The sequence below is a fragment of the Talpa europaea genome (assembly GCF_964194135.1).
Source record: "Talpa europaea genome assembly, chromosome: 1".
NCBI lineage: Eukaryota > Metazoa > Chordata > Mammalia > Eulipotyphla > Talpidae > Talpa > Talpa europaea.
The window spans coordinates 63,018,137-63,036,654 of NC_140073.1; the positions used below are offsets into that span (position 1 = coordinate 63,018,137).

General features: G+C 36.7%; 1 protein-coding gene across 1 annotated transcript in view; it reads left to right on the forward strand.

Annotated features, from left to right (window-relative positions):
• Positions 1-3,724: 3,724 nt before the first annotated feature.
• The window catches only part of UGGT1 (UDP-glucose glycoprotein glucosyltransferase 1), a gene marked incomplete at its 3' end in the record, with an annotated part of 110,086 nt that continues 95,292 nt past the window's right edge, over positions 3,725-18,518 (forward strand). The window contains exons 1-4 of the mRNA XM_084253196.1: positions 3,725-3,950; positions 8,990-9,072; positions 11,153-11,283; positions 17,028-17,140. Of these exons, the coding sequence (XP_084109322.1) occupies positions 3,784-3,950; positions 8,990-9,072; positions 11,153-11,283; positions 17,028-17,140 (494 nt within the window). The 5' untranslated portion in view covers positions 3,725-3,783. The remainder of the gene's footprint in view (positions 3,951-8,989; positions 9,073-11,152; positions 11,284-17,027; positions 17,141-18,518) is intronic.

The window sequence follows — 18,518 nt, forward strand, 5'->3', positions numbered from 1 at the left end:
CTGGAGCGGGGCAGCCTTTCCATTTGACTTGCTTTTAATAAGCTCAGCAGAAACAGTTTTATGAAGGAGATGAAACATTGCTCTGTGTACTAGACTGGCGCCTTTGCCATGCACGTGTAACTGGAGGGAAATAAATTGAGCGGTGGAGAAAATTCTGTTAGTTTTTTTTCCTGCAGTTACCTGAGATCATTTTCATATCAGATTATAGTTACTACTTTGTTAGAAATTAGATTTATGTGGTTTGCAGCAGAAGGTTTTGCTAACAGGTATAAATGTATGTTACTTGAGAAATTATTTCTCAAGAAAGATACTTTCTAATGTTTTTCTTTGTCATTATCATACATATTGAAACTCGGATGATTGGCTGTAAATTCACAGGGTGCAAGTTATTTTTTTTAAAGATTTGTTTATTTATGCATACAAGAGCTGGGGTTTGGATCAGAGGTGCAGACAGGTGGGAGGATTCACCAGAGACAGAGCCAGGAGCAGAAAAGGCAGGCTGACTGAATACACTGCTGAGGGGAGCAGCGGGCGAGTCAGGAGAGGTCTGCTGGGCCCTGTTCAGCTCCCTGGGCCCTGTGGGTCAGCTCCCTGGCTGCGGAGCAAACTCAGTGGCTGTGATAGATTCATAGTGCTCAGACTTAACCCCTTGTGCCACCGGGGAGGACCCCCAAGTTGTGTTTTTTTTTAAGATTTATTTATTTATTTATACAAGCACTGGGTACAGTCAGAAGCGCAGGAGGGTGAGAGGATTCACTAGAGTGGGGAGCAGAACAGGCAGACTGACGAAGTACACTGCTGAGGGGAGCAGCGGGCGGCAGGAGAGGTGTGCCCGCCATGTGGGACCCTCGGGGCGGCCCGGGATGGAGCCAGCACAGCAGAGGCTGGGGGCAGCTTTGCAACCCAGTGCTCAACTGCTGCGCCACCAGGCAGGCCCCCAAGTTGTTTGTTAAAAGAGCTTGTTGGCTATATTAAGTTTAAAAAGGAAGAAAAAGTTGGTGATGACTTAGTTGGTGAGGATTTTATGCCTCTTTTGTTTCTAAAAGGTGAAATGTGTTTGCCATAGCATAATTTTTATTGCTATTTCCAGTACTTTATTGTAAATCAGTGACCAAGCGAGGGTGACTTTAAGAAAATCTAATCACAGACTAGATCTTACCGAGATGTATTTGGGCCTGCGACTTGAACTGTTTTTTTTTAACCCATCATACTGCAAGTATTGTACTATGCCTGTGATCATGCAATGCCACTCCGCAGATTCCGAAGCCATATCTGAGACTATTCGTACCTGTAAGCAACACTTAAAAAACTATGAGTCTCAGAGTGATCACGTAACTTATATAATGAAGGTGTCCTCAAACAAAAGACTACTTCACTGAGACTCTTATCTCTGCTTCTTTGTACAACCTTTTCCTTTGGCATGCCCTGTAGAATCAGTTGTGGGGGCAGGGTGGGAAATATGCACCTGATGAGTAACTTTCCTTCTTTGCTCCTCTCTAATGGTGCTCTACCTTGCTCCAAGAATTCTCTTTCTCTGTTTTAAAACAGTGCAACATCTCTGGGTGAGTCACGGTACGTAGAGTTTTCATTTTTTAAAAAAAAGATTATGCATAGAAAAACTGGGGTGTTGGCCAGGGGTGCAGGTGGTGAGAGGATTCACCAGAGGCACAGTGGGGAGCAGAACAGGTGGATTTACTGAAACACACTGCTGAGGGGAGCAGTGGGCTAGACAGGAGAGGTCTGCTGTGGATTAGCGAACTGGTTGGCTTGGAATTCAGGCCACAGAACTCAGGCTGCAGTGGTGATAGATAGTGCTGACACTTAATCCCTAGGCCACCAGGGAAGCCCAAGTTTTCATTTTTACCCTTAAGTTGTAGGTTTCTTTGGATGCCACACTCCTTTGTTTCCAGGTGTTTTCATTCCTTTCTTAATGAATGAAGCCTGATTTGTGTATTTTATTTTGAGAACTTTGTTATTTTCTTTCTTTTTTTTTTTTTCCCTATGTTAAATTAGGTATGTGACCATGACAGATAAAACTCAGCTCATGAGGAACTCACATTCAGTCTGCAAAGCCAGCCCAAGAATGGATGTGTCAGGCTGGTGGTTCAGTTTAAGTTGGTCCCAGCATTAGACCTACACCTTGGCTTTTAGGTTGAAACTGTTTCTTTCCCTGTGTACCAATGACTCTGTCCCTAGAAAATTCTTGGACTCTGAAAATAAAGCACACTACTCTCTCTGGATCAGAATATAAATTCTTACCCCTTCTAAGCTTGGAGAATCAGGGGAGATAGCATGTAGAACTTTTAAAAACAGACAGATGTGGGTTCCAAGCATTGCTGTTAGCCGGACAAGTTACTTAGCCTCTCTGAGCATCTATTTTCTTATTTTAAAGTGGGAATGATAGTGTTTCAGCCATTCTGTCCCATATCTGTGGAGTACCTTCTATTTGCCAGGCACAGTGCTATTAGCTGTGTTGGACAAATTACATCCGGGCAGCACCTTCAAGGAACTGCAGCTGCCAGGGTGTCTGTATGCTAAGGGGATAATCAGCTGCACTGGAGCAGTTGACACAGTATTTGTTCAATAAATGCCAGGTTTCCTCAGGGGCCTCCTGTCACTGTCTGACTTTTCTCCACACTTGGTGTAGTGTCCACCTCAGGTTGCTGTGTAGTGTCATTCACTCATCTAGAAGCACTGCCTTTGGGACATCACTCACCTCAGCTCCCTTCGGGAAAAAATCATAAACATAGTGGTAGTATAAGATTTCTTGAATAAGTTACATACTCTGGCACTAGTTTAGAAACTTAATGACTTTTTTTGGGGGGGGGGGAATGGTGTGCTTTGATTTTTTTTCCAACCCCTGCAAATCACATAGGTTGTATTTACAAAGGTGCATTTTTGAGGCCATGTAATAATGATGGTGTACTATTCTATAATTTAGAAGATTGCTTTTTTTCCTTATGATAACATATTTTGCTGGAACAATTAATTCTGTTCTTGCAATTGGCACTTTAAAAGTAATTTTCATATTGCCTTTTCATTTCCATGGTGACACTCGTTTGCTGCAAGTACCTTCCCTATTTTAGAGAAGTTATAAGGTAACATGCTTATGGTTAAATTAGTAGTAAGTAGCATTCTCAGGAATTGATTGAAGTCTGACTTTAAAAGGTTTTCTCTTTTCACTAACCATGTTTGTTCTATCATGCAGAGCAGGTTTGTGAGGCTTCAGTTCATTGGATTTAGGGGAGGGTATCCATGAATAGTCATGATAGTGTTCTTAAAGTTGTATATAAAATTTGGTCCTTGCTTGTATCACTACAGGCAATGTCAGTAACTTTTGCTAGATTCTGAAAAGGAACCATGTCTTCTGCTTCCTCTTCCCCCCACCAAGCCAGGATCCATTGTTAATGGTCTAGTTTGCTTTGCTCCAGTCTTTACAAATGATTTTTAAAATACCTATTTCTAAATGTGAAGTTCATATTAATTTTTGTTTGTTTGTTTTATTTTCAAAGAAACTGTCGGTACCTGAACTTAAAGACTTCTAAAAGTAACTTTTCTATTTTATTTTTTATTTAACCATTGTTCTTTAGAGATACTGTGTATTAATATCAAGCAGGATATTGGTAACTTTCATAGCACCTTTAGTGATATTTCAGTCACTCAGCAAATGTCTATTACACTATCTAGATGTTAGGTGTGTTATATTTAGGAAACATTTCTTTTCTGTAATGTTTGTGTTACTTTATGTCTCTTAAGTCTTAAGATTCAGGTTTAAACATTTCTATGGCAAAAATTTTTTTTTTTTCCTTTTTAGGGATTTGCTTTAAAATGGGACTTCTGATTATATTCATTGGACTGTGGCTGCTTTCCTCAGTAAAGGCAGATTCAAAAGCCATTACAACCTCTCTCACATCAAAATGGTTTTCCACTCCATTGTTATTGGAAGCCAGGTAAGAAGACATTTTTCTCTTTCACATGTTTGAACCAAAGACATAGGCTTTGTGAATATTCAGAAGCTTTTTAGGGAGGGGAATTATCATCATCGAATCCATTTAATAAGAGCCTCTTTCAGTGTGCACTGTGCTCTGTGTGCTGTTCAAAGGCTCCTAGGCCTTTGAGTCACAGAGATACATAGGAACTTCTTTAGACGGATGTATTAAATTTAAATTTAATACATTTATGTTTAAAATATTATGCTGTCTTCCAGGAAAAGTATAAAAGTGGTAAAAATAGAAGTTGAATTTAAGGGACATTTTCTACTCTTTGAAGGTTTTACGAGGTGTTTCATAAAAGGAAGAGAATTTGGCAAGGTAGACAAAAGAGGTTATCTCCTCCTAAGAACTTGGAGGAAGACCCGAAGAGAGGACAGTATAGGGAGGAAGCTGAGGAAATGGCCAGATGTTATCTGCTTTGAGGTGTCCATGTTCTGCAGTTGAACATATCCAGAATCAGCATGCATGTTAATCAAACTCAGATGTTATCTTACAATTGAAATTGGGAGTATTTTTCATTCTTAGTGTTTCATAAAACGACGATATGTATTAAAACCAACAGTGTCTTAAAATCCATAAAATACAATCTAGTCGATGGTTTCTTGGGAAATTTTGTATTCCAAATGTACTCTTGAGTTAGTGTTCAAAATATAAATATAACCAAGTACTTTTAGTCAGTGTTTGAATGTTTGTAGATGGGAGCTTATTTTTGTATCTCAAATATAGTTAGGACTTACAGAGAGACTTTGTAAAGCATACATTTTTGTAGGTTAAATAGCAAGTATTTGATAGTGTTAGGCATTTGAACTGTCACACTATTTCATTAATGTTGTAGTTTACCTTTGTTATCTTCAACTTAAAATTTCATCTTCTAATATCTACCCTTTACTTCCTAGAGAACTGTGAATGAAGAGTTTTGTTACATTGCTTATGTATATGAATAGTTGCATCTCCTAAGGAACAGCCTCATTTGGTGTTGATAAGAGGCCCAGTGGGAGAGTGGAACACTTGGGAGCTGGTCTTGACCTGTTGAGGATCCCACAGACATTTTGCTGAACAGACTTTCTTTCTGTTCTGTTTCTTCCACATCTCTGTCCCTCCCTCCCTTGTCTCAGTGACAAAATGGCAAAAACAAACAGAAGAAACCCAATGCATGTATTTCATGGTCATGTTATAATAATAAAGTTGATAAATAGATTGCCGTTCCTCAGATGTTAGAACTTTATAGATTTAGGGTAGTTCTCAAGGTGTACTGACCGAAGGGCATTTGAGATGTTGGATTGTCTAAGCCAGGACTCTGATAAGTCAGCTCTCTTTTCCTGTTTGCTAATCTTATTTATGATGTTTCGTGTGGTGTAAATCTAAGTCATGGAGATATACTGGTACTGTCACTTTTTGTGTGTGTGTGTGTTTATTTTTTTTTAAAATAAATTTTATTTTTATATTCCCCATACAATTGCAATCCCCTTATTTTGACCCCAATCCCTCCCCTCCCCACCCCCCACCCCCTAGAGAGAGTCTCTGGTTCATAGTTTTTTGTTGATTTTGATTTTCACTTTCTTATAGTTATTCATTTTCCTGTTCCCTTATTTAAGTTTTCTAGATTCCTGCTATGAGTGAGACCATCCGGTATTTTTCTTTTTCTTTCTGGCTTATTTCGCTGAGCATGATCCCTTCCAGCGCCATTCATGTTGATACTGTCACTTTTAAACAGTTTTGTACAGTTAACAATGACCAGTGACTTAGGATACTCTGTTTAACATTCTTAAGTGAATTTCATTCCATTACACTCACACTAATTTTTTGTTTTTTTTGTACATTGTCTTAAAAGACTATTATGGCCTATCAGTATGGACTTTTGAGACACTATGCTAGGATTGTCCACCATCATCAGTTTTTTTTTTTCAGTTTCTTTCATCTCCATAGAGTATTGTATACTGTTTTCTTCAGCAGCTTCCCCATCACAAACATCATCCCTTTTCATGATATCCCCAGGTTGTTACAGTTTTAGATCATATTTTTTAGTTCTCTTCTATGACTATTTGCAGAAAATTTGCAAGGTTATGGACAGGTAGACAACTCAAAAACAAGCTGGGCTTGTGGAAACCACTCCACATTTACCTCCAGAGCTGGGGAGGCCTCCAGTTATCCCTCCCAACCCATGCAGGTCATGATGGTGGATGGCAGCACTGGGTGAGAGTAGGGGTCCGTCTTTCTCCACACATCGAGGCATGCAGCTGCTACATACCTTCTGCCTTCCTTGCATCTAGCCCTTAGGAACTAAAAATACTTGTTTTTAGTTTGGACATGATGCTAATGAAGGTGTTGTAGCTTTGTGGTTATCCATGAACTATATTTAATTGAAGTACAACTCTGAATATGTTGTGAGTGGCTATAATTTTTAACAGAAATATTGTGTAAATTAAGTCCTATTGTTAAAATTGGAACCAATAATAACTTTTTGAGCACTAGATATTACATGGCCCAAGAATGCACATGTACAGATACAAACAGATGTGAGCTTATGCTTCAGATTTTTCATTTACTCACTTCTGCCCATAAAAATTAATTTCTCTAAAACCAATTTTTTAATTCAAAAACTGATTGTAACTCAGAGTGACTGTGAGGATTTAAGGACATAAGTGAATATATTGAGCATAGCACCTGTCATGTGGTAGACCCTCCTTAAAGAGTCATTGCTATTCTCCTCTTAGTTCTGTGCTGAAGGAAGACCAATTCTGATTTCCCACAATAACTTTGGAAATCTAGGAAAACAGGTTCACTTTTTTTTTTGCTAATTGTTTATACATACTTGATTTATGCTACCTGATATACACTCAGGTTGTTAATAGTTTTTCTTTTCTTTTGCCATAGATAAAAACTTTTTGACATTTCAAAGTGCTTATGAATGGAGAGAATGGTATAATGGGCTCTCCTTCCACTTGTTGACGAGTTTTAAAAATTGCAAACTCAAGTTGAATAACCATCACCCCTACCACCCTCCTCCCTTTCTCTGCTGAATGTATTAAAGCAAATCCCAGGTGACATAGTTCGTTTGTAAGTCTGTTGAACTTTTTATTCAGTGGAGTAGGTATAAGAGGCAGAATACAACTTAGGACAAAAAGTGAATAAACTTAAGTCTACAGTAAAGAAATGGCAGTGTTCTTTTTTAAAAATGATCTTTTATTGAAGTAATGTTGGTTTATACCACTTTATGATTTAGGGGTATAGGTTCACACCTCTTCAGATGTGTGTCACCACAACAAACCCATCAGCAAAGAACCCAGTAATTCTCCACCAAAGTCCAGTGCCCTCCTCGGCTCCCAGTGTTCTTTTAATGGTACTGTGTATTGTGTTTATCGTTCCTAGATTAGTTCAGTGGATCTTAAGACTTAAGACTTAAATGTTATATGACTTATGCAGTGAAAAAATGTTTCACTTATGCAGTGAACAAATATGTTATGCAGATGAAAAAATATGTTTCAAATAGTTTTCTGTAATTATCTGAAAAGCGTATATTTATTTGCTTAAGGTCTTTACAGGAGGGTCTTACCTTCAGTGAATCCTTGTTCTTACCACTGCAGTTGATGAGTATATTATTCTTCTCCCTTTCTGCTAGCTCATCTTCTGAATGCATCTTTATGAATTTAGTCTTAATCTGTTTAGCATGATCTTAGTCTAGCCTTAATACCTGTTTTCTTAGATTCTAAGCTATTGTAAAGCTGTGGTGTCTCTCAGTTACTGCAGAAAGCCTAGAAGAATGCTGCACTCGAGGCAATAATAAGTTTTAACACTAATGATAATGGGTAATTTCAGAAATCTATTTTTAGAGACCTGTGCATTACCAGGAAGTGTTTCTTATTTTTTCCATATTTCTGTGTCTAGTTGTGGAGTAGAGTGAGAGTTGTACATCCCAGTGTTAACAAGTAATGGGAGTCTTCCTTTGGCTAGGTAAGCTGAGATCCAGATCCGTAGTTTGCTTTAAGACAGAGAAATATCACCACTGCTTTAATATTGTGATTCAGAGCAGAAGATAATGATACATGAGTCATTCAATTAGTACGTGCATTTTCTGTAGGGATCTTAGCCTCGCTAATGAAGGCAAATTTAGAATGGCTATTATTTTAGGTGAGTAGTAAAAAAAGACATGATTTTATTAGATCATCGCTAACTTTCAATTAAAATTTGGTGATCTTGAAAATGTGCTTTTATAGGGCCTCCCTGGTGGCACAGGCAGTTGAGCGCAATGCTGTGAAGCTGTCCGTAGCCTCTGTGGTGCTGGTTCGATCCCTGCGGGCTGCAGAGATGCCCACATGGCGCTGCAGACCTCTCCTGTCTTGCCTGCTGCTCCCCTCAGCAGTGTATTTCGGTTGGTCTGCCTGTTCTGTTCCCCACTCTGTCTTTGCTGAATCCTCTCACCCTACCGCACATCTTACCTATACTCCGGTTCTTATATAAATAAGTAAATCTTTAAAAGAAAATGTGCATTTATAGATGTTAAAAGATTACAACTGTTAGTCTCCTAGAAAATTTTCTAGGGTTCATGTTTTTTCTCGGGAGAACTTTAGGCAAAGTATAATTTTTGTTCTTTCTAAGGTATTTAAGAAAATAAATGAGCAGGACGAGTACTAGATTATCAGTTCCCAGTTCTGCTTCCACAACGGCTAGCATTGTCACAGATGGGGTTCATAAGTGGTCTTTATATTGGGACTTTCCTGTTAGAGCATTTTTTTAATTTAGGTTTCGTAAGGATATGTATTAAGCTATTAAGTGAATATATGCTACTAAACTAATTAGTAGTAAGCTAGTAAGACGTGCTTATATTAAAAGATATATATATTATACATTTTTGTGTATAGTATATATATCATAAATTAAAAGTCAAACTTTGGACATTTGGAAACCTAAAAACATTTTTACTCTCTTTAGTGATATAGCTTATATTAGAAAATTTTATTAAGTTGTTTCATTTCTGATATTTCCCCCTTTTCTCTCAGTGAGTTTTTAGCAGAAGACAGTCAAGAGAAATTTTGGAATTTTGTAGAAGCCAGTCAAAATATTGGATCATCATATCATCACGGTAAAATTGAAGCAAATGCTTCTTTGACTTTGGTATCGGGGAAAATATGAGAAAAACATTGTTTTTTTCACAGTATGTATGGCATGGAAGTTAATGGAAAACATTTTTATCTTTAATGACTAGAATTGTGATCGTTTCCAGCTGCACCAACACAAACTAATAATTATTTTTGAAGCAATATGTTACTTTGGCTATAACCACTACCTTGATTCCTCTCCCCCTCTTTGTTCTTTTGTCTTCTTTTATTAAATTGCCATGTGAATATTATGTGGAAGTCAAATTCATTTACAATCATTTAATATTAATTTAATAGCCATGTGATTTAATTCACTCTTTTTTTGTTAACTAATTGCACAATTGATCTATTATCTGTTAAGTTTGCTATCATTAAGTAAGTGCCATCCAAAATGTTTTCCATTATTATGCCTGCCATCCACGCACACCTTGAGTGTCAGGGTGTCAAATTAATGACAGTGTAAACTCTTATCACTTGCTTACAGTTTATGAAATTTAGTCTCATGACCAATTTCTCATTCAATATAAGCTATATAGAGTAAAAACATTAGTAGTCAAAGATGCTAATACATGAGTAACTAAAAGCTTGACTGTTATACCAACAGGTAAAAGTCTTTGTTGCAGAGGAAATATGTGAAAATTTTAAAGTAGTATCTAACTGAATGGATTTTTAGCTTTGATTTTTAGTAACAATGCATATTTTAAAAGTTAAATCTGAATTTTTTTTTTTTTGGCAATATAAATACGTAAAGGCTTGAACAAGCATCTGACAGTTTTACCTATGTAAGTTAGAGTTGACTAGAACTGTTTCAGCTATCAAAAATTCATTTTACTTTTAGTATGTAATTTTGTGAAGCAAGTTGGTGAAAGTGGGTTTATAGTGTAATTTGAACTCTGACATTTAAAATGAGATTTCTTCACTATAAGTGGTTAAAGTTACAGGAGTATGAATTCTTGGAAGTGATCATAAAAATATGTTAAATATTTTCTTTGAAGTATTATTCATAGTGCCACTACCCAAAGATACTCACTGGCAACATTTTGAGGTATTTCTTTCTGGTGTTTTTTCTATTTACAATATGCTAATGAAGTAGTGAGCCTTTTATATTTTTCTTTTTAAAATAGTAACATGTTTCTTAAATTGTTTTTTGCAATAGATAATAGGTGATTTAATAGTCAAAGCTATAGAAGTGACTATAAAATCTTGTTCCCGTCCTATCCCTATTCCTTCTTTTTCTCCCCCACATTTTATAACCATTTAGATCAATTTGTTTAGTCTTCAGTGTTTTTTTAACAACAAATACTTACACATTCTTATTTCTCATTCTTACAGTAAAAAAGATACCTTACTATATACATGTGTACCTTGTGGTTTTCATTTAACAATGTATTCTGGGAGTTTTTCATGCTGGTGTCCCGTGAACTTCCCCAGATAACCCTCCCCCACCCCCCAAACAATTTGCTCCAATTGTTTGCTTAAATTCTTCTCCCCAAACTACAGTTATCAACATCCTTTAATATCTTGTACTGCTGTATCACACTGTTCAGTTTTGTGTGTTATTTGAGTAAATAATGTGCTAGGCACTGGCATATGAAGATAAATCATGGCTTCTGCCTGTGGGGGCAGACTATTTGGGATGGGTTAGCTAGTGAATTTAGTAAAGGCTGTGATAAACAAAAGAGGTGAGCGAAGAAGTACGGGAACCAAGAAGAGATGCGCTTAGTCCAGTGAGACATGAGGTAGGGACTGGGGGTGACTTCCCTGAGTAGGTGCTCTCACTAAGGAATTCTTCCTGAGAAAATAGGTAGGGTTATCCATCCAGGTAAGTGGAAATATAGCAGTCCAGAGGGGGTGAATAGACTGGACAAAGGGAAGAAGAGAGAACAGTCCAATTGCACAGTGTACTGGAAAGACTTCTAAGCTAAGCATTTGGTAGTAGTTCAGGACACCGTAGTGGTAAAATTTCGCCATCATATCTTTGTAATATATAACTCTACACTTTATGAATTATCTTATTTGGATACCTTTAGTGATATATGATTGGTTGATATTCTTTCTTGGCAGGTACTGATTATTCCTATTATCATGAAATATTGGATGCTGCATTTCAATTTCTGACACCTCTACAGCAGAATTTGTTGAAATTTTCTCTGTCTCTTCGATCCTACTCGGCTACGATTCAAGCCTTCCAGCAGGTGAATTCATTGTTTACAGATAACTGTATTTTTTAGGGGTTGTAAAACATGATCACATATATTACAGTTCTCTTGGCCTTTTGTTATAGAGCTGTAATTCTCCTCCCTGGTGTTTTCTAAGATCTATAATTTAAGGATAATAAGTAAATCTGATGTTAAATCTTCAAGTCACAGATTATTATTATTTTTCAAAGATTTATTTATTTATACAAGCACTGGGTACAGTCAGAAGCATGGGAGGGTTAGAGGATTCATCAGAGTCAGAGCGGAGAGCAGAGCAGGCAGACTGACGAAGTACACTGCTGAGGGGAGCAGATAGCGGCAGGAGAGATCTGCGCGCCATGTACCGGCGCTGCAGAGGCTGTGGGCAGCTTCGCAACCCAGTGCTCAAGCGCTGCGCCACTGGGGAGGCCCCAAGTCACAGATTGTTAAACATATAATTTGCATTGATTTTTGCTTCAGAAAAGAAACCACCCCAGAAAGGGACTGCCACATTTCATTTATACAACGTAGTCTAGGAGGTTAAGCTCGCTAAACAAGTTGACCCTAGTTCTGATCACAGCCTCTAGATTTAAGAGCCGTTCACAGGAAATACAGGGGATGAGAAATGGGAAGTAGTATCATGGGGACAGAGTCAAGAAAATCCAGAATGCCAGAAACTTGGTAGTAAAGTGATTTGGCTTCTTCAACAAGTTACAAAGAGAAATAAAAACAGACTTAAAATATGTCAACTGAATACAAGGTGTGGATCTTGAGTTGAACAAACTCCTGTTGTTAAAAAAAAAAAAAAGAATAAGATGTATGTATACTGAATGTATAGTTTATATAGGAGAATTGTTAATTTTAAAACCACTTCTTGTTATACAATGGTTATGAAAACCACTCACAAGAAGTACACAGTATAATGAATTATTACAAGGTGAACATCCTTGTAACTTTCATCCAGTTCAAGTGATAGAATATTGCCAGGTATCCTGTCCCCATCACAGATGTCTTGTTCTCCAAAGGAACCACTTTTCCCATTTCTGTTAGAATCACTTGCTGTGTTTATTATTTTTTTCCCCCAAGAGTGCATCTCACACAGTAAAAGTTTAGTCCTATCCAGTTCTCCCTTCATCCTTTTTCTGTTGAATAATAGACTTTGCCCTATAATTTTTTTTAAACAATATTTTGTTCTTCACTTACTTAGAATATAATTCACCTATTCATTTGTTCCCTAAAATTGGCAACTGGATCCCGAGGCTTTATCAGAATTGTGTTTCATCCCTTTGGCAAGTCTGTTGGTAGTGTTCCATTCTTCTTGAGGAGCTCCTCATGTCTGTTTTTTTCTTTTGATTTAGCTACCATTATTACTGTATGCTTATTAATCCATTAATTCTTTGGAGGTTGCAGAGTGGGGACTGTCATTCTGTCTTTTTATTTTCCACTTGTCACTGGAATATGGTATAAAAAGGGACATCTCATTTGGTGGTATTTGGCATACTGGTCACACAGGGAAGGTAGAATACATGCTTGATTCTTTCCTGGTTTACCAGGTGTCTGAATGAACATCCTTTTACTTTGAACATTTAATTTTTGTTTCAACTTTTTTTTATTGTGGTAAAATATACCTCAGAAAAATTTATCATGTTAACCATTTTTAAGTATACAGTTTTTAAGTGTGTTCTTATTATTCTATAACCACTACTAATGTCCTTTTGAGAACTTTCATCTTGCAAAACTGAAATTATACCCATCTGATAATAACTCTTCATTGCCCTTTATCCCCAAGTATCAATAAATTTATCCTTTCTAGATACCTCATATAGGTGGAATTATCTGATGATTTGTTTCTTTTGTATCTGACTTATTTCATATAACACAGTATTTTTGAGGATCAGTTCATGTTGTATCAGGATTTTGTGTTTTGGCTGTTTTGAATAATGCTGCCTTGAAACTTTGGGTCACAAATATCTGGTTGAATTCAGTTCTTTTGGCCATGCACATAGGAATGTAATTCATAGATCATATGGTAATTCTGTGTTTAACATTTTGAGGAACTGCCAAAATGTTTTCCGCAATGACTGTACTATTTTACATCCATACCAATAATGCACCAGGATTCCACTTTCTCTACATTATTTGCCATTATTTGTTATTTTCTATTTCTTTTTCTTTCTTTTTTTAACAATGGCCACCCTAATGGGTGGTAACTTGTGTCTCCTGGTATTGATTATCATTTGCCTAATGTGGAGCATCTTTTAATGTGCCATCTGCCTATGTTCTTTGGAGATACGTCTATTTAAGACCTTTACCTATTTTGAATAGGCTTTTATTTTTGTTGTGTTCCGGATATTAATAACTTGGCAGATAAATACTTTGTAAATGTTAAAAAAAATGTAAAAAAAAAATTTGTTTTTCCATGTTATGTATGCAGTAGCCTTAGTCATAATAGTCATATATGCTACAACTACATTTACTGAAAGGTTAAAAATACTACTTTTGGCCTAGTGATTCCCATTCTCCCTCCTCCTATTTAAAAAATGATTATATTCTACTTTAACATTATACTGTTTCCTTTTCGGCCTCATTTAGTTTTTTTTCCTGTAAATAATTAGTGTCTTTAATACTCACCACCAGTGCTTTTGCCAAACATCTCTGCTCATTTGATCTACCTGACATTTGCTTACTCAAGAAGGGCTCATGGAAACATATTTTCTCAGTTTTTGCACATTTATACAATGGTTTGGATATAAAGTCTTTGTTTCATGTTTTCTTTCTGTCTTAAACATTATACCATTTTCTGTAAGCATAAAGTTCTGCAGAAAAGTGTGATGATAATCTAATTTTATTTCCCTTAAAAGTCTCTCTCTTTTTTTGTCTAGAGGCTCAGAAGATTTTTTTCTTTATAGTCATAATATAGCTTACTGATTTTGATAGTCATTATCTATGAGATAGCTAGTTCTGGGTCAATATTCTCAACTATACTATGTGATTCTTTACTACAGTGTTTCAAATCATTTTATATTTAAAGAACTCCTATCATTATCTGTTGAGTTTTCTTTGTCCAACTTTGTTGTTTGTCACTTTCTCTTGAATCTTTCTTTATTTCCTTTTCCATTTGTCCAAAGTGGTTATTTATTCTCTTTGTTTTTGTGCTCTTTCTAATTTAGTCTTCATTTCTATGACGATTTTTCCGTTGCGTCCGACTATCCAGTATGGTAGCCATTAGTCATGTGCAGTTATTTAAATGTAAATTGTTTAAAGTTAAATGAAAGAAAAGAAGTTAGCTCTCAGTGGCAATAACCACATTTTAAGACCTTAGTAGTTACCTGCAGCATGTGGCTTTTGTATTAGACAGTGCAGGTGTAACAGATTCTCTAGCTGCCCAGCTGTCTCATTTGTAAGGAAAAGGGTGTTCTTTTGCTCCTTTTCTTACAATAGCTGCGTAGGGGATTCGACATTGAGACTTTCTTGCTCATTTTAATGTGACGTTAGTTTTCCTTATTTTTTAGAGGTTTGCATGACTCCCTCTTCTGTTGATTTTATATATTGTTAAAATAATATGGCTTATAAAAATGGTGACTTGCTTTTTGAGATTTCCTGACCTGTGCTTTTATTTGGACTATCTCTTTCATTTGTCTCTACAGCTTTGTTCTACTCAAAGTTTATTACTCTTTCTGAGATTCCTAGGAGTCCAAGTTTGTGAATTTTGAGAGTTGAGTGTCTAAACTGCTCTAACACCTTTAAACTTTACCATGACTTTCTGTGCTCACCAAATTTTCGGCTGAACAAAAGCTCTCTGGCTCACCATACTCTATAGTGGAAACTTGTGAGCTGTTTTGGGGTTTTCTTATATTCAGGATCATCAAAATCTCTGTTTCCCTCTGCTTTCTTCATCGTCTTTGATCATGCTCTTTGTGTTTTTCTTTCAGCTAGTTTTGTCATTAATGTGGGCCATTGGTTTTGTTTTTACTTATTTAGTTGCTCTGTTTTTTTTTTTTTTTTTTTTTGATTTTTTTTTTTTTAATAGAGGCATGTTTTATTTATTTATTTGTTTTTTTTTTTTTTGTTTGTTCGTTTGTTTTGTTTGTACATGCACTGGGTACAGTCAGAAGCGCGGGGGGGTGAGAGAATTCACCAGAGCCAGAGCGGGGAGCAGAACAGGCAGAAGGACCGAAGTACACTGCTGAGGGGAGCAGCGGGCGGCAGGAGAGGTCTGCGCACCATGTGGGACCCTCCTCCGGTGGCCGGGGAGCAGCCGGGAATCAAACCGGCGCCGCAGAGGCAGCGGGCAGCCTCGCAACCCAGCGCTCAACCGCTGCGCCACCGGGGAGGCCCTAGTTGCTCTGTTTTTATGGGGTAATGTGGGAAGATTGAAAAATTGCTGCCAGTTACAGCTATACCGAATTTTATTAATTTTTTGAATGTAATAATGGCATTATGTTTTTTAAAAATCTCTTTTATTGTAACATACTGGAACATCACAAATGAGATGAAATGTTATTTGGCATTTGTATCAAAATGACCCAACAGAGTGGTAGAAAAGTGGGGGAAATAAAGTGGATGTTAGTTGATGAGTATTGAAGCTCGGTCTTGGGTACATAAGAGTTTATTATATTACTCATTTCTTTTTTGATAATTATTTTGTAATAGTTTGCAAAAAATGAAGAATGCAGTGAAGAAATTTAATGTCAATTTTTTATAGTAGTCTTACCATTTCTTTCTGATTTTTCTTAATTCTTTGAATTGCATTTATAGAGAAGGATGTTTTAATATATTACATAATATATTACATAAATAACACCAAGGCATGCACGAGTGCCTGTTATTATTTTCTTTCCTTTCCCATCTTATTATGCTCACGCTTCTTAATGTGCCTCTCATTAAAGTAGCTGATTGACTTCTGTCTTATGCCTTGAAGTAATACATTTCAATCTAAACATAAACTCATTCAGTCTTTCCTTTGGATATCTGTGGTGCTCTTTAGGTCATTTATCTTTCTATCTGTAATCTTTTTACAGTTTTTTTTTTTAGATTCTGTGTCATTCTTCCTATTTCTGTGAGGTGTGTCATGTTAATTTGATGTTATACTTACTTAATATTGGAATAGTTATTCTTTGGCACCTAAAACTGACATTTGTAAGTTCAGTTTTTTACTAGGTACGTTCTGTATTCCCTGACAATCTTGTGATATCTTTTGAGATAGAATTTTAAAGTTCTGTTTTGGGCATAATAATAACACCTGCTTCATGGGGTGATAGTGGGAAGAATGGAATGAGCTAACACTGACTTGGAAATCTCTTACTTGCCTGTCACATAAAGTGTGTTCACATATTTGCGTTTATTGAAGGATCTTTCATTGACTGATGTTTTGTTATAATTTAATTACTGGTCCTCCCCAGTGATGCAGTGGTTGAGCGCTGGGCTGCGAAGCTGTCTGCAGCCTCTGCAGCGCTGGTTTGATCCCCAGCCGCTGGCTAGGGTCCCACATGGTGCGACAGACCTCTCCTGCCAAGTCCGCTGCTCCCCTCAGAAGTGTACTACGTCAGTCTGCCTGTTCTGCTCCCCGCTCTGGCTCTGGTGAATTCTCTCACCCTCTCGCGCTTCTGACTGTACCCAGTGCTTGTATAAATAAATAAACAAACAAACAAATAAATAAATAAATCTTAAAAAAATTTAATTACCTATTTAGAATATTCATGTCTTTATCTTGCCTTAGGTTAGATATGATTTTAAAAAATGACTTGTATCTTAAATTACAGATTGCCACTGATGAACCTCCACCAGAAGGATGTACTTCATTTTTTTCAGTCCATGGAAAGAAGACTTGTGATTTTGATACCCTTGAGACTCTCCTGCTGACAGCATCCGAAAGGTGAATTGTGTGTTTCTTTGTATACATGCATGTCACATATTTTCTAGTTCTTCATTAAAGTCTATGGGTTTATGTAGTCTGTAAGTATGATGGTTTAGAGTAGGATGACTGACTAGGTTTGAATTTCATTTTCACCACTTAAAATAGTTTTGTGAATTTTGGCAAATTATTTTCTCATTTCAAAATGGAGGTGATAAAATTACTTGATGTTTTTATTATTTAGTAATGACTGTATCTGAGAAATCACGTAGGCTTTGTCATCAGCTTAGTAAATAATACTCTTTGTACTAAAACCAGTGCCTGAAGTGATGATGATAATCTCTCAGGATGTTAGTTCCAGACAAAAGAGAGTGTTTAAGACATAATCACAAGGTTAATTTGAATATCAAAGTGGTAATTAGCAAACCTGCTTTTTTACTTAAAGGTAGGCCTCCTGTTGTGGACAGAGTCTGTACCCTTGTGCTGTCTGCCTTGAGTAGTCACCTATTCATAGCTCCTGTAGTGATGTTTTAAAAATGGTGGCAATAATCTCCCTAGTGCTGCTTTGTATTTCAGAAACACTAAGGGTTTTTTAGGGCAAAAGGATTCTTCTTTAGTGAGATGATCTGTGCAGTCCCTTTGCTCACACCTGAAAACTACAGTGCACGTCCAGGTGAGGCCTGGACATTGGGAGATAGTTGCCTGGTAAAATGGTGTTCCATTGAAGAGAACAAGATCGATTGATTAAAATAAAGTTCTTTTATTTTTTATAAGCATTTAAAAATTTTTTCATTTATTTTTATTTTTGTCTAGAAGAGCTGGGGTGTGGGCCAAATGTGCAGGGAGTGAGAGGATTCACCAGAGACAGAGTGGGGAGCAGATCAGGCACATCTACTGAAATACACTGCTGAGGGGAGCAGCCTGTGAGACAGGAGTGGTCTGCTGCGCCATGTGGGTTAGCTCCCTGGCTGGGGATCAAACTCAGGCTGTAGTGGTGATAGCAGTGAGACTTAACCCCAGGGAGGCCCTTAAAATAAAGTTCTTTGTTTAATTTGTTACAATAATAATGCAGAACTTTATAAAGATTAATGGTGTTTCTTCTCAGTGATAACTGTTTTAAATGGCTTTGTACAGATCCTTTTAAACTTTTTTCCTGTGGTTATTTTTATACAGAGTACCTTGCATTTCATACATGTAGGTGTACCTCATTGTTATCATATGCATAATAATGTAAGAATATCCCGTTTTTAAAATTTTTTACTGATGGTTTTTAAAGATGTTCCAAAAGTTTTTTTCTTCTTCTCTATTCTAGTAAGGATAGAATAAACATCTTTATTCATGTATTTTTACCTTCTGCTGAATGGCTTATTATAAGTGGAATTCTTAAGTCCTGAAGTCT